The sequence below is a fragment of the Scyliorhinus torazame genome, chromosome 9 (genome assembly GCF_047496885.1).
Source record: "Scyliorhinus torazame isolate Kashiwa2021f chromosome 9, sScyTor2.1, whole genome shotgun sequence".
Classification (NCBI taxonomy): Eukaryota; Metazoa; Chordata; class Chondrichthyes; order Carcharhiniformes; family Scyliorhinidae; genus Scyliorhinus; species Scyliorhinus torazame.
Genome location: NC_092715.1, coordinates 48,722,343 through 48,737,602, shown reverse-complemented (window position 1 = coordinate 48,737,602; position 15,260 = coordinate 48,722,343). Strand labels below are relative to the sequence as shown.

The following is a 15,260-nucleotide window of genomic DNA, read 5'->3' as shown; positions in this document are numbered from 1 at the left end:
GCCGTTCTCCCTCTCTACTTGCCCGTTCCCCCGGGGGTTGTAGCTGGTCATCCTGCTCGAGGCTATGCCCTTGCTGAGCAGGAACTGGCGCAGCTCATCACTCATGAAGGAGGATCCCCTGTCGCTATGGATATATGCGGGGCAACCGAACAGTGTGAATATGGTGCCAAGGGCTTTAATGACTGTGGCCGCTGTCATGTCGGGGCAGGGGATGGCGAAGGGGAAACGGGAGTACTCGTCCACCACGTTCAGGAATTATGTGTTGCGGTCGGTGGAGGGGAGGGGCCCTTTGAAATCCAGACTGAGGCGTTCAAAGGGGCGGGAAGCCTTGATCAGGTGCGCTCTATCCGGCCTGAAAAAGTGCGGTTTGCACTCCGCGCAGCTGTGGCAGTTCCTGGTGACTGTACGGACCTCCTCCACCGAGTAGGGGAGGTTGCGGGACTTTATAAAATGGCAGAACCGAGTGACCCCCGGGTGGCAGAGGTCCTCGTGGAGGGCTTGGAGACTGTCTATTTGTGCGTTGGCACATGTGCCGCGGGATAGGGCATCGGACGGCTCGTTCAGCTTTCCGGGACGGTACAAGATCTCGTAGTTGAAGGTGGAGAGCTCGATCCTCCACCTTAAGATCTTGTCGTTTTTGATTTTGCCCCGCAGTGCATTATCGAACATGAAGGCTACCGACCGTTGGTCGGTGAGGAGAGCGAATCTCCTGCCGGCCAGGTAATGCCTCCAATGTCGCACAGCTTCCACTATGGCTTGGGCTTCCTTTTCCACTGATGAGTGGCGGATTTCTGAGGCGTGGAGGGTTCGGGAGAAAAAGGCCACGGGTCTGCCCGCTTAGTTAAGGGTGGCCGCCAGAGCTACGTCGGAGGCGTCGCTCTCGACCTGGAAGGGGAGGGACTAGTCGATGGCACGCATCGTGGCCTTTGCGATATCCGCTTTGATGCGGCTGAAGGCCTGGCGAGCCTCTGTCGACAGGGGGAAGGTAGTGGTCTGTATTAGCGGGCGGGCCTTGTCTGCATACTGGGGGACCCACTGGGCGTAATATGAAAAGAACCCCAGGCAATGATTCAGGGCTTTGGAGCAGTGGGGAAGGGGAAATTCCATGAGGGGGCACATGCGTTCGGGGTCGGGGCCTATTATCCCATTGCGCACTACGTATCCCAGGATGGCCAGCCGGTTTGTGCTAAAAACGTACTTTTCCTCGTTGTATGTGAGGTTCAAGGCGTTAGCGGTCTGGAGGAATTTTTGGAGGTTGGCGTCGTGGTCCTGCTGATCATGGCCGCAGATGGTTACGTTGTCGAGATACGGGAACGTGGCCTGCAACCAGTGCTGGTCAACCATTCGGTCCATCTCCCGTTGGAAGACCGAGACCCCGTTCGTGACACCAAATGGGACCCTTAGGAAGTGGTATAGACGCCCGTCTGCCTCGAAGGCTGTGTACTTGCGGTCACCTGGGCGGATGGGGAGCTGGTGGTAGGCGGACTTGAGGTCCACGGTGGAGAAAACCTTATACTGGGCAATCCGATTTACCATGTTGAATATGCGGGGGAGAGGGTACGCATCTAGCTGTGTGTACCTGTTGATGGTATGGCTATAGTCTATGACCATCCTTTGCTTTTCCCCGGTCTTTACTACTACCACCTGGGCTGTCCAGGGACTATTGCTGGCCTGGATTATGCCTTCCTTCAGCAACTGCTGGACTTCAGACCGAATAAATATCCTGTCCTGGGCGCTGTACCGTCTGCTCCTAGTGGCGATGGGTTTGCAATCCGGGGTGAGGTTTGCAAACAAGGACGGCGGTTCAACCTGGAGAGTTGCGAGGCCGCAGATAGTGAGTGGGGGTATTGGGCCGCCGAATTGGAATGTTAGGCTCTGCAGGTTACACTGGAAATCTAATCCCAGTAATGTGGGCGCGCAGAGTTGGGGAAGGACGTAGAGCCTGTAGTTTTTAAACTCCCTCCCTTGCACCGTTAGGTTCGCGATGCAGAACCCTTTGATCTCTACGGAGTGGGATCCTGCAGCTAGGGAAATCTTTTGCGTACTTGGATGGATGGTCAGAAAACAGCGTCTTACCGTGTCGGGGTGAATGAAACTTGGCGGTGCTCCCAGAGTCGATCAGGCATGATGTCTCGTGTCCGTTGATCAGCACCATTGTTGTCGTCGTCCGGGGCCGTGATTGATCCAGCGTCACCGAAGCCAGTCGTGGTCGTAGTGTCTCGGTGTCTTCTTCGGACCCCGTGGAGCCGTCGATGCTGGGGTCCTTTGTTGTCATCCAAGATGGCGGCGTCCATGAATCGCACGCGGCCGGGGGTGGACAAAAAGGCCGCCCCCATGGATCGCACGTGGTCGGGGGTGGGCAAAATGGCCGCCCCCATGAATCGCACGTGGCTGGGGAGTCACAAGATGGCGGCGCCCATCCTCCCCTCGTGGTGGCCGGGACCCAAAATGGCGGCGCCCGCGGGTCGCACATGGGGCGCTGGGGGGGTTGGGGAGCATTTGGGATGCGCTGGGCTCGTTCTTCTCCGGGGATTGCGGCGACCCCCCGGTACCGGCACACAGCCGCGTAATGGCCCTTCTTGCCGCAGCTTTTGCAAATAGCTGCGCGGGCCGGGCAGCGCTGCCGGGGGTGTTCCGCTTGCCCGCAGAAATAGCAGCGGGCCCCCCCGGGATGATCTGGCGCTTTAACCGCGCAAGCCTGTAAGGGAGTGGGGGGGGGGGGGGGGGTTGTCGCGACGGGGGTCCACGGAGCCCAAGGGGCTGCCGCGCGGTCGGGGCCGTAGGCGCGGGCGTTTTGCGAGGCCACATCGAGGGAAGCTGCAATGGCCCGTGCCTCTGAGAGTCCTAGCGACTCTTTTTCTAAAAGTCTTTGGCGGATTTGGGGAGAGTTCATAACTGCCACAAACGCATCGCGAATTAGCATGTCAGTGTGTTCAATCGCGTTCACCGGCGGGCAGCTGCAGCCCCGTCCCAAAATTAGCAGCGCGGCGTAGAATTCTTCTAGCGATTCTCCGGGACTTTGCCGTCTCGTTGCGAGTTGGTAGCGTGCGTAGACCTGGTTCACGGGGCGAACGTAAATGCTCTTCAGTGCTGCGAGCACCGTCGGGAAATCCTCTGCGTCTTAAGACCGTAAGACCATAAGACATAGGAGTGGAAGTAACGCCATTCGGCCCATCGAGTCCACGCCACCATTCAATCATGGCTGATTTCAACTCCATTTACCTGCTCTCTCTCTCCATAGCCCTTAATTCCTCGAGAAATCAAGAATTTATCAACTTCTGTCTTAAAGACACTCAACGTCCCGGCCTCCACCGCCCTCTGTGGCAATGAATTCCACAGACCCACCACTCTCTGGCTGAAGAAATTTCTCCTCATCTCTGTTCTAAAGTGACTCCCTTTTATTTTAAGGCTGTGCCCCCGGGTCCTAGTCTCCCCTGCTAATGGAAACAACTTCCCTACATCCACCCTATCTAAGCCATTCATTATCTTGTAAGTTTCTATTAGATCTCCCCTCAACCTCCTAAACTCCAATGAATATAATCCCAGGATCCTCAGACGTTCATCGTATGTTAGGCCTACCATTCCTGGGATCATCCGTGTGAATCCCGCTGGACCCGCTCCAGTGCCAGTATGTCCTTCCTGAGGTGTGGAGCCCAAAATTGCTCACAGTATTCTAAATGGGGCCTAACTAATGCTTTATAAAGCTTCAGAAGTACATCCCTGATTTCATATTCCAAGTCTCTTGAGATGAATGACAACACTGCATTTGCTTTCTTAATTACGGACTCAACCTGCAAGTTTACCTTTAGAGAATCTTCTATGAGAGTGTAAATTTCCGGGCTTACCCTCGAATGCAGGACCTGCATTTTCTGGTCTTCTGTGATCCGGCCGGGGGCCGTTCGGAGGTAGCCTTCAAAACAAGCTTGCCAGTGTTTAAAAACTGCTGCCGAGTTCGCTGCGTGGGGGCTGATCCGCAGGCATTCCGGGGCGATCCGGAGCTCCATAGTCCTTTAAGCTCGCTAAATAAATTGTAGCGCACAATGACTTAAGAGAGAGACGAGTAGAGATGAAGTCGATGAGGCTTTATTAAGCGAGACTTGTCCCCAGCAGTTCAGCAACAGAATGGAGCGGCGGGGAGAAGCCCGGGTTCTTATACTCCGCCTTCAGGGCAGAGCCAGGAGTCAACAGATAACCCGGACCCAGGATCTGTCAGCCAATAGCATCACGGCTTCACAGTCCCACATGACCCCTAATACATACTACCACATGGCTATATGGGGGGGGTGGGGGGGGGGGGGGGGAAGAGAGATTTCAACATGGTGCAGGATCCAGGGCTGGACCAGTCCAGGTCTAGGACCGGGAGGAGGCAGGCAGCGGCCAAGGTGCTTAAGGACTTCATGGAGCAGATGGAAGGAGTAGACCCCTGGAGATTCACTAGGCCCAGGAGTAGGGAGTTTTCCTTCTTCTCCCATGTCCACAAAGGTGTATTCTCGGATAGACTTCTTTGTCCTGGGAAGGGCACTGATCCCGAAGGTGACAGGGATGGAGTATTCGGCCATAGCCATCTCGGACCATGCCCCACATTGGGTAGATCTGGTAGTAGGAGAGGAAAAGGAACAGCACCCACTCTGGAGATTAGATATGGGACTGTTGGCGGATGAGGGGGTATGTGTAAGGGTGAGGGGATGTATCAAAAGGTACCTGGAGATTAACGATGATGGAGGGGTTCAGGTGGGAGTGGTCTGGGAGGCACTGAAGGCAGTGGTCAGAGGGGAACTGATTTCCATAAAGGCCCATAAGGGGAAACAAGAGAGTAAAGAGAGGGAGCGATTGTTAAGAGAAATTTTAAGAGTGGATAGGCAATATGCAGAAGCTCCGGATGAGGGACTGTACAGGGAAAGACAAAGGTTGCATACGGAATTTGACTTGCTGACCACAGGCAGGGCAGAGGCACAATGGAGGAAGGCACAAGGAGTACAGTATGAGTACGGAGAGAAGGCGAGCCGGTTACTGGCCCAATAATTGAGGCAGAGAGGGGCGGCGAGGGAGATAGGTGGGGTGAGGGACAAGGAGTGTGAGATGGAACGGGGAGCAGAGAGGGTGAACGGGGTGTTTAAGGCATTTTATAGAGGCTGTATAAGGCTCAGCCCCCGGAAGGGAAGGAGGGAATGATGCACTTCCTGGATCAGCTGGAATTCCCGAAGGTGGAGGAGCAGGAGAGGATAGGATTGGGAGCACAAATTGAGGTGGAGGAAGTGGTAAAAGGGATTGGGAGCATGCAGGCAGGGAAGGCCCCGGGACCAGATGGGTTCCCGGTGGAATTTTATAGGAAAGGTGCCCTCAGGGGTTTCATATAGTTGTTTATATATCAGTTATTTATACTGGCGTGTGGGACTTTGTCTTGGAGAATTATTATTTTGTTGTTGGCAGTTGCCGTTTAGTTAAAATATTATTTATTTGTTTAAAAAAAAAAACGGTCATTATTGTTTTAAAGTTGTAAAAAGGGGAAAATCCTGTACTGTTCTTGTTTGACCGAAAAAAATATATTAAAAAAGAAATTCTCTTATTGAAGATAGTCAATGCCTCGCACTTGTCGTTACATGTCACTTGTCCATGCCTGGCTCCTTGTGAACATAGACTGCTTCAGTATCTGAGAGGACACAAATGGTGCAATCAACATTCCCACTTCTGACCTTACACTGGAAGGAAAGTCATTGATGAAGCAGCTGAAGATGGTAAAGCATAGGACACCAGCCTGCAGTGATTTCCTGGAATCAAGATGTTTGACCTCCAGCAACAGCAACCATCTTTCTGTGTGTTAAGTATTAGAGTTATTGCTTGCTTGTCTGGTTCAGGTTCACCTCAAATCAAGAAACCGTGGACAGGATATATAACTGGGCTCCCCATCCAGTCATTCAAGAGTGAATGGGAATATTCTGCCGACCCTGTCTGCACAAATGTATGTCAATTGGCAGGCAGCTCTTCGCCCCTCACTCAATCAGATTGACCAGCAACTCTCTATTTCCTGTAGCAGACAGAAGCTGTAGTTGAATGACGAGGAACTTCCTGAGGATTTTCATCGAATTTACAGTGCAGAACGAGGCCATTAGGCCCATCGAGTCTGCACGGGCCCTTACAAAAGAGCATCCTACCCAAGCCCATACCTCCACCCTAGCTCCGTAACCCAGTAACCCCACCTAACCTTTTTGGACACCAAGGGCAATTTAGCATGGTCAATCTACCCAACCTGCACATCTTTGGACTGTGGGAGGAAACCGGAGCACTCGGAGGAAACCCGCAAAGACACGGGGAGAACATGCAGACTTCGCGCAGACGGTGACCCAAGCCGAGAATTGAACCTGGGTCTGTGGAGCTGTGGAGCAACTGTGCTAACCACGGTGCTACCGTGCTCCCCAATGTCAGAGACGAAGTCTCAGGACTGGGTAGAAAGATAACTTATCATAACTTTTAAACGAATGTCATCATTGGCACTAGTCAAGACAAAATAGCCCACTTGACCAGCACCAGCTAAAAAAAACAGCCAGCACAACCTTGGCTACAGGGGGCAGGGGTGTCCACAGTCCTGGGGGTAGACCTGCCATGCTAACTGCACAAAGCACGAGAATAACTCCCAAGGAGTCTTCAGTAGCACTCTCCAAATCTTCAGCATCTCAGAAGGACCAGAGGTGCAGGTGCAGAAGAATACCATCACCTGCACAGTTCCCTTCAATAACACAGATACTGCAGGTCCTTCCTGTCACCAAGCCAAAATTCTGCAAACTCCTGACCTACCAATGTTGCGGGAATACCTTTATTACACAGACTGCAGTTTTTAAGTGGGAAGTTCACCAGCACTTCAAAAAGGTAACCAGGGATAGATGGAAAAGGGGTGGCAAGATAGCACAGTGGTTAGCACTGCTGCTTCACAGCACCAGGGATCTGGGTTTGATTCCCGGCTTGGATCACGGTCTGTGTGGAGTCTGCACGTTCTCAGTGTCTGCGTGGGTTTCCTCCAGGTGCTTCAGTCTCCTCCCACAAGTCTAGAAAGACGCACTTGTTAGGTGAATTGGCCATTCTAAATTCTCCCTCTATGTACCTGAACAGGTGTCGGAGTGTGGCGACGAGGGGCTTTTCACAGTAACTTCTTTGCAGTCTTAATGCAACTTACTTGTGACACTAATACAGATTGTTAAAAAATGCTGTCATTTCCAGCAATGCCCTCACCCCACAAACAGGCTTTTTAAAATGTACTTGGAAGTCAAATTAAATGCTCAAAAGCAGAGATGCTCCCACCAACATTCTCATTATTTTCAATTTAAGCTATAGAGAAAAGAGCTCAACAAGCGTGCGAGTCTGCCTGAGCTGACTTCTGACGATGAACTCGGAGCTGTAATGTCACATTCGGAATTTACATCAATATATTATAAGCTCGTTACCGGTTCCTCACAGGTAGCGTATGAAAACAAAAGCAGCTGTTGTGGATCATTGTGTGTAAATTTGGTTTTAAAAATCCCTGGCAAAGCATGTGATTTAATTATTTTGTGCTATGGAACCTGCACAAAACTATGAATTAAGTATTTCATGAGGCAATAGTTGTGCGTTTGTGGAAAACTAGTTAGTTTGGATAATTCGAAATAAACATCAACACCATGTTCTCTCTGTGCTTAATTTTCTACCAATTTAGTTTAATTGGTAACATTTACATTTAAAACTTTCAAAGGCTAAGAATTGGAACTACCTGATGATGTCGCGTTCAGGAAGGGAGGGTCCCCATATCCTGCTCCTCCCCATTGTCATATCACAAGGTCCTGTCATATCACAAGGTCCTGCCCCTATCTAATTCTATTTTTTTTAAAAATCACACAAATCTCGTTTGAAGTGCTCAAGGCACTCTTAGTGCTCCCTCATCACATAACTAAAGTCACAATGTTTTTAAGGTATATTTGATCTTCTGCTTCAAATTTGTTTTCTAACATTTTCAAATCCGGAGTGGTACGAACACGGTATAAAACAGTGAGAAACTGATCACACTCAAGAGAGCATCAAGATCGAGAGGGCATAGGTTAAAAATAACCAGCTAAAGAAGGAAAGTGGTGAGAGGACAAACGTTTTCACCCAGAAGGTGGTTGGACCATTAACTTCCGGAGGGTGGGGGAGGCAGGTTCAATTAAGGTATTCCGAATGAGAATTAAATTGTTATCTGAAAAGAATGAATGCACGAGGTTATGGGGATACGGCAGGGGAGTGGGACTCAGTACTATGCTTTTTCAGAGACCCAGTGTGGACTCAAATGGGCCGAATGGCCTCCTTCTGCACGGTTGTGTAATTTCAAGAAGGAATTAAATACAGCACTGGGGGATGGGGGGGGGGGGGGGGGGGAGAGAAGAGGTGGTATCAGGGTATTGAACTATGATGATCAGCCATGATCAAAATGAATGGCAGAGGAGGCTCGAATGACCTCCTCCTGCTTCTAGCTATGTTTCTATGTAAAGATGTGATTATGCCACAGAAATCTAGCACCCCTTCCAGGAATGCAACATCTCCCAAAATATTTGGACCCCCCACAAGCATTGTCAAATCTCAAAGCAGCACCTCCAAGTCCATGCTCCTAATAATGCAAATCTGTATAAACCAGTCTGATTTCACAAAACCACATGGCTTTCATTGAGAGAAACCCCGTGGAAAAAAAATCAGCTTGTTAAAATAAAACCTTAACCTTCCCTACCTCGCTGACAATGGTAGAGATGTATCTGTCCGTGCTGTACACCCAGCCGTCTGTACACGGCTCGGTTTCACCTGCGGTGTCATTGAAGCGCTCTCCTGCACGGGGTTTGAATTGGGTACATTGGCTGGCCACTCGCTCTCCATTCCGTTCTTCCACCGGCAGCCGCAAGCTCAGGTTAAAGGGGGACCACCCTCCCGGGCTGATGGTCGTGGAATTGGACAGGCGGCAGTGGTGCTGCGGGGTGTCTGCCACGAACACCATGGAGAGGCTGGTATAGCCGTTTGGGATAATGAGAATGCTCAGCGAGAAGAAGATGGTCTTCTGGAAGGGACCCCATTCCCCCAGGAAAGCGGTCAACTCGTCACTGTCTTGCATGTCCAGTTCTGTCTTTCTGCAAAGTTCCAGGAAAAAGATTTCTGCTCGGATTTAGTTATCCATAGGATGACAGCCTGCTGACCAGTGTGGGGGTTAAGAAGACATTACCATCTTGCGAAATAGGGCCCTCCTGATCACATCGCCACTCCCAACAAATTAAGCAAAGACCTCGCGTCCAAATAACCCAATGCACGCTTTCCTGAACGACTTAAATGTTTAACTGATGGGACCCACGTGCTTCGCACATTTTTAGAGACAAGTTTCTCATGTTGTCTAACTCTTAATTCGCGAGGCGAGTAACTTTTCATAAAGAAACTGAAAATCCCCTTTACTCACTGAAAGAATAGCCACAAGATTGGACAATAGAAATTAATTGGTGGAATTTATTGCTCGTCCCTAATTGCCCATTGAGAAGGTGGTGGTGAGGTGCCTGAATGTGGCGACTAGGGGCTTTTCACAGTAACTTCATTTGAAGCCTACTTGTGACAAGCGATTTTCATTTCATTTTCATTTCTTGAAGCACTGCATTCCGTGTGGTTATGGGGATATTTTCACTACATGAGTCAAACAAAGCAAAGGCTAAATACTATCTTGGGTATACTGCCTACGCTCCAAAATCCAGAATCAACCTAAGTTAAACATGAATTAACAGACAAGTTGTGGTCCATTATAAACCATATTAACTGGCTGATACAACTGAGACAGAGCTTACAAATTGAAGCAGCAATCCACACAACAAATATATCATCAAACTCAGTCGCAAAGTCCTTCAAAGGTTGCTGCGACTTGGCAGGGGGTGAGAGATGACATGGTCAGGAGCGGAGCAGGGAGCCATCTGGGATGGGCTAGGTATAGAGTGGAATTAAGGGGGTGGGAGTTAAGTGGGGAAGATGACTGATGGTAGAGGAGATTGGAGGCGTAAGCCTCTGGCAAGGCTGGTAACATGGGACGTCTAGGGACCGAATGGGCCGGTTAAAAGGTCACAGGTGTTCGTGCACCTCAGGAGCTTGAAAGCGGGGCTGGTCTTTCTGCAGGAGACGCACCTCCGTGTGAAGGACCAGGTTAGGTTAAGGAACGCGTGGGTCAGGCAGGTTTTCCACGTGGGGTTTGATTCAAAATCGAATCGGGGTGGCGATTTTAATGAGCAAAAATATGGGATTTGTGAGTGCGAAGAAGGTGAGGGATCCGGGTGGGAGATATGTGATTGTGAGTGGGGTATTGGAAGGGGCACCAGTGATGTTAATAAATGTGTATGCCCCAAATTGGGATGATGTAGGTTTTATGAGAGGGTTGCTGGCAGCGATCCCGGATTTGGCCAGGCACCAGTTGATCATGGCAGGAGATTTTAACTGCGTCCCAGAGCCGAGGGTGGATACGTCGAGCCCCAGGTCGATGCGTAGGGTACGAATGACGAGGGAGCTGGGGAGTGGTTTATGGAGAGGATGGGTATGGTGGATCCATGACGCTTTCAGAACCCGGGGGAAAGGAGTATTCTTTCTTTTCACACATCTATAAGATGTATTCAAGGGTTTGATTTGATTTGATTTATTATTGCCACGTGTTAACATACAGTAAAAAGTATTGTTTCTTGTATGCTGTACAAACAATGCATACCGTACATAGGGAAGAAAGGAGAGACTGCAGAATATAATGTTACAGTTATGGCAAGATGTAGAGAAAAGATCAACTTAATACGAGGTAGGTTCATTCAAAAGTCTGATGGCAGTAGGGAAGAAGCTGTTCTTAAGTCGGTTGGTACGTGACCTCAAACTTTTGTATCTTTTTCCTGACGGAAGAAGGTGGAAGAGAGTGCATGGGGTCCTTAATTATGCTGGCTGCCTTTCTGAGGCAGCGGGAATTGTAGACAGAGTCAATGGATGGAGGCTGGGTTGGTTAGTTTGTGGTGACTTGGAATATTTTGGTTGGAGTGGAGGGGACAGAATATGCGGGTTAGTTATCTTGGACCATGCACCCCACTGACTGGAGATTCGATTTAGATCGGGACGAGAGCAGAGGCCAGGGTGGAGGTTTGATTCACAGTTATTGGCAGATGTAGGTTTGTGTGATAAGGTCCAGGCGGCGATTAAGGTGTAAGTGGAACTGAATCAGAATGGGGAGGTGTCAGCGGCCACGTTTTGGGAAGCACTGAAGGCAGTAGTCCGGGGGGGGGAAATTATTTCGGATAGAGAAAGGAGGGAGGAACATGATTGTCTAGTGAGCGAGATAGTGGAGGTGGACAGTGAATATTCGAGGGTGCCCACCGCAGAGGGATTCACGACAAGGAAAATGTTGAAGGGGCAATTTGACAGGTTGACAACAAGGAGGGCAGTAGGGCAACTGCATAGGGCAAGAGGGGTGCAATATGAGTATGGGGAGAAGCCATATGCTGACGCGCCAGCTGCAGAGGTAGGTTGCGTCCAGGGAAATATTGAAGATACAGACTGGGGGGTCAAGGGGGTTGCCATTTTGGGGAGCAACAACCCACTTTAGGTATCTGGGAGTGCAGGTGGCCCGGGATTGGGCTCCGCTCCATAAGTTGAACTTCACGAGGTTGGTGGGCAGGGTTAAGGTGGATTTGCTGAGGTGGGAGAGCCTTCCCCTATCGTTGACAGGCTGGGTGCAGGCTATTAAGATGAACATTTTGCCACTGTTTTTATTCTTGTTTCAGCGGCAAAACATTTTTTTACGGAGATTTTGTTGTTTGTGTGGGCAGGTAAGGTAGCGAGAATTAGGAGGACAGTGCTCCAGAGAGGGCAACAGTCGGGGGGGCTTGGCCCTTCCAAACTTGTTATACTATTACTGGGTGGCGAATGCTGAGAAGGCGTGGGGCTGGAGTAGAGAGGCGGAGGCTTTATGGCTGAAGATGGAGGCACGTTTTTGTAAGGGGTCGGGGTTGCGGGCATTGGTAACGACACCGCTTCCATTTGCCCCGGGGAAATATTCGGGGAGTCCGGTGGTAGTAGCCACTGTGAAAATATGGATGCAGTTTCGGCAACACTTTAAGTTAGGGGCGGTGTCGAAGTTGATGCTGATTCAGAGGAACCATGGGTTTGAGCCTGTGAGGATGGATGCAAGGTTTCGGGGATGGGAGGAGCGAGGGGTGGTGGCAATAAAAGATCTGTTCCTAGAAGGATGGTTTGCGAGTCTGGAGGAGTTGGGGGTGAAGTCTAGGGTCCCGTGAGGGGACGGTTTCAGGTACGTGCAGGTGCGGGATTTTGTCTGACCTTTCCGGTGGCACCGCCCTCCTCGTTGCTGGACGGGGTGTTGTCGGCGATGGGGTTGGAGCGGGGGTGGGGGGGGGGGGGGGGGGCGGTTGTCTCGGCAATCCATGGGAGGATTTTGGAGGAGATTATGGCATCCCTGGAGGGGGTTAAGGCCAAATGGGAAGAGGGGTTGGTGATGGCGCTGGAGGAAGGATTGTGGTGTGAGGTGCTGCAGAGGGTGAATGCCTCAATCTTGTGCACAAGGCTGGGGTTGATGCAGCTAAAGGTGGTAAACAGAGCAAATCTGCGATGATGAGCCGGTTGTTTGAGGGGGTGAGGTATATATGTGCGAGCGGTGTGGGTGGGACCCAGCCAATCATGTGCACATGTTCTGGTCATGCCTTAAGTTGGAGAGGTTTTGGGGGTCATTCCTCAGCACCACGTCGACAATTTTACATGTGGACATAGGGCCCAACCCCTGCGGCCCATATTCGGGGTGTTGGACTTCCTGGAGTTGCAGATGGGTGCAGATGTTTTAGCCTTCACCTCATTGACTGCTCGCAGGCGGGTCCTGTTGGGGTGGAAGTCAGCTTCTCCACTCTGTTCCTCAGTATGGCTGGGGGAATCTAAAGGAATTGTTGTATTTGGAGAAGGCGAAATTTGCTCTGACGGGGGCGAGTGAGGGCTTCCACACGAGATGGGGTTTGTTTGTTGTGCATTTTGGGGAGCTGGTTGCCGCCAACTGCTAGGGGGGAAGGGAGGGGAGGGGGGAAGGTGGGGGAGGGGTGTTGGGGGGGGGCCTGTTTAAAAAAAAAAATTTGGATGAATTTATTTGGTAAATGTTATGTGTGTTATATGTTTAATTGTTAAAATGTAAAAATTTGAATTAAAACGCTTTACACAAAAAAATAGAGCAGTTTTAACATCCCACCTGTTCACAGAAGGGTGATGACTGCAATGCCTTCTCTTCCCACTCTCTCCCCACTGCCTATGGTGTCCCTCGTGGATCTACCTGTGGCCCACCTTCAATTTGTCATCTACACGCCACCCCTCGGTGACAATAATGAAAAACACCGCATTAGCTTTCACCTGAATGCTGCCGACATCCACCTCTACGTCACCACCACCCCTCTCTTGATTCCTTTACAATGGCAAAATTATCAGACTGCTTATCTGGTATCCAGGTGCTGGAGGAACAGAAATTTCCTTCAATGAAATATTGGGAATACAGAAATTACCCCCAATTAAATACCCGGAGACTGAAGCCATTGTCTTGGGCCTTCGCTGCAAACTTTGCTCCACAGCTACTGGTTAATTCCTGTCTCAGGCTGCATAATAATCTTTATTAGTGTCACAAGTAGGCTTACATTAACACTGCAATGAAGCTACTGTGAAAATCCCCTAGTCAGCACATTCCGGCGCCTGTTCGGGTACACAGAGGGAGAATTTAGAATGTCCAGTTCACCTAACAGCACGTCTTTCGGCACTTGTGGGAGGAAACCGGAGCACCCGGAGGAAACCTACGCAGACAGAGGGAGAATGTGCAGACTCCACACAGACAGTGACCCAAGCCGGGAATCGAACCTGGGACCCTGTCGCTGTGAAGCAACAGTGCTACCCATTGTGCTACCGTGCCTTTGTAACATTGTTGTCACATTTGACCCTGAGTAGAGCTTCAAACCACACATCCACCCTGTCACTAGGACTTCCTGCCTCAGTAATAGTGCCCGAACTTCACTCCTTTTAAAAAAAAATTTAGAGTACCCAATTCATTTTTTCTAATTAAGGGGCAATTTAACGTGTTCAATCCACCTACCTTGCACATCCTTTGGGTTGTGGGGGCAAAACCCACACAAACATGGGGGGGAATGTGCAAACTCCACATGGACAGTGACCCAGAGTTGGGATCGAACCTGGCACCTTGGCGCCGTGAGGCTGCAGTGCTACCACTGCGCTACCGTGCTGCCCTTCGAACTTCACTCCTGACTGGTTCATCTGCTGCTGAAACCTACACGTCTGTATTAGCTCTGGATTTACCTATTCCAATGCCCTCCTAGTCAGCCACCTACTTTCTATCCGCCATAAACTTGAGGTCATGTTTAACTCTGCTGTTTGTGTCCTAACTCACATTAAGTCCTATTCCCCTGTTAGCCTTGTGCTCCCTGACCAACATTGGTTTATGCTCAAGCAACATCTTTATTTTAAAGTTCTCAATTTTGTTTCTAAATTCGTCCCACAACCTTGCTCTTCTCTATCTCTGGGATCTCCTCAGCCCTACAACTCTCTGAAATATATGCTCCCCTCTAATTCTGGCCTAATGAGCAAGCCCAATTTCTATTGCTCCACCACAGTGCCTTCAGCTGCCCAGGCCCTACTGGGAGGGGAAGGGATAGGGTGGGGGAAAGGAGGAGACGGTGCTGATGCCGAGGGGAAGATGGGCGAGGAATAAAAAGGAAAAGTGGAGATGTTGAGGTAGAGGAAGGACGGGAGAGGAGATTGGGGCAAGGAGGAGTGAGGAGTGGGTGTGTGGAGGAGGAATGGGGGGAAAGGGAGGGCCTCAGAGGAAGGGCAGGGGTGATGAGAAGAAGGGCAGCATGGTTGCACAGTGGTTAGCACTGTGGCTTCACAGCACCAGGGTCCCAGGTTCAATTCCTGGCTGGGTCACAGTCTGTGCGGAGTCTGCACGTTCTCCCTGTGTCTGTGTGGGTTTCTTCCGGGTGCTCCGGTTTCCTCCCACTAGTCCCGAAAGGCATGCTGTTAGGTGAATTGGACAATCTGAATTCTCCCTCTGTGTATCGGATACAGACGCAGGAAAGTGGCGAATAGGGGCTTTTCACAGTAACGTCTTTGCAATGTATCCTACTTGTGACAATAAAGATTATAATTAAAGGGTGGCAGAGGTTGAGGGGTGGGACAAGAAGGGAATGTAAGAAGGGAGGGAAATAATGTCAGACCAG

At 50.4% G+C, this 15,260-nt stretch overlaps 1 protein-coding gene across 1 annotated transcript in view; it reads right to left on the bottom strand.

Moving 5' to 3' along the window:
* LOC140429181 (organic cation/carnitine transporter 2-like) overlaps window positions 1-9,255 on the bottom strand; it is a 55,609-nt gene extending 46,354 nt beyond the window's left edge. The window contains exon 1 of the mRNA XM_072515849.1: window positions 8,726-9,255. Coding sequence (XP_072371950.1) covers window positions 8,726-9,100 — 375 coding nt within the window. The 5' untranslated portion in view covers window positions 9,101-9,255. The remainder of the gene's footprint in view (window positions 1-8,725) is intronic.
* Window positions 9,256-15,260: the final 6,005 nt, after the last annotated feature.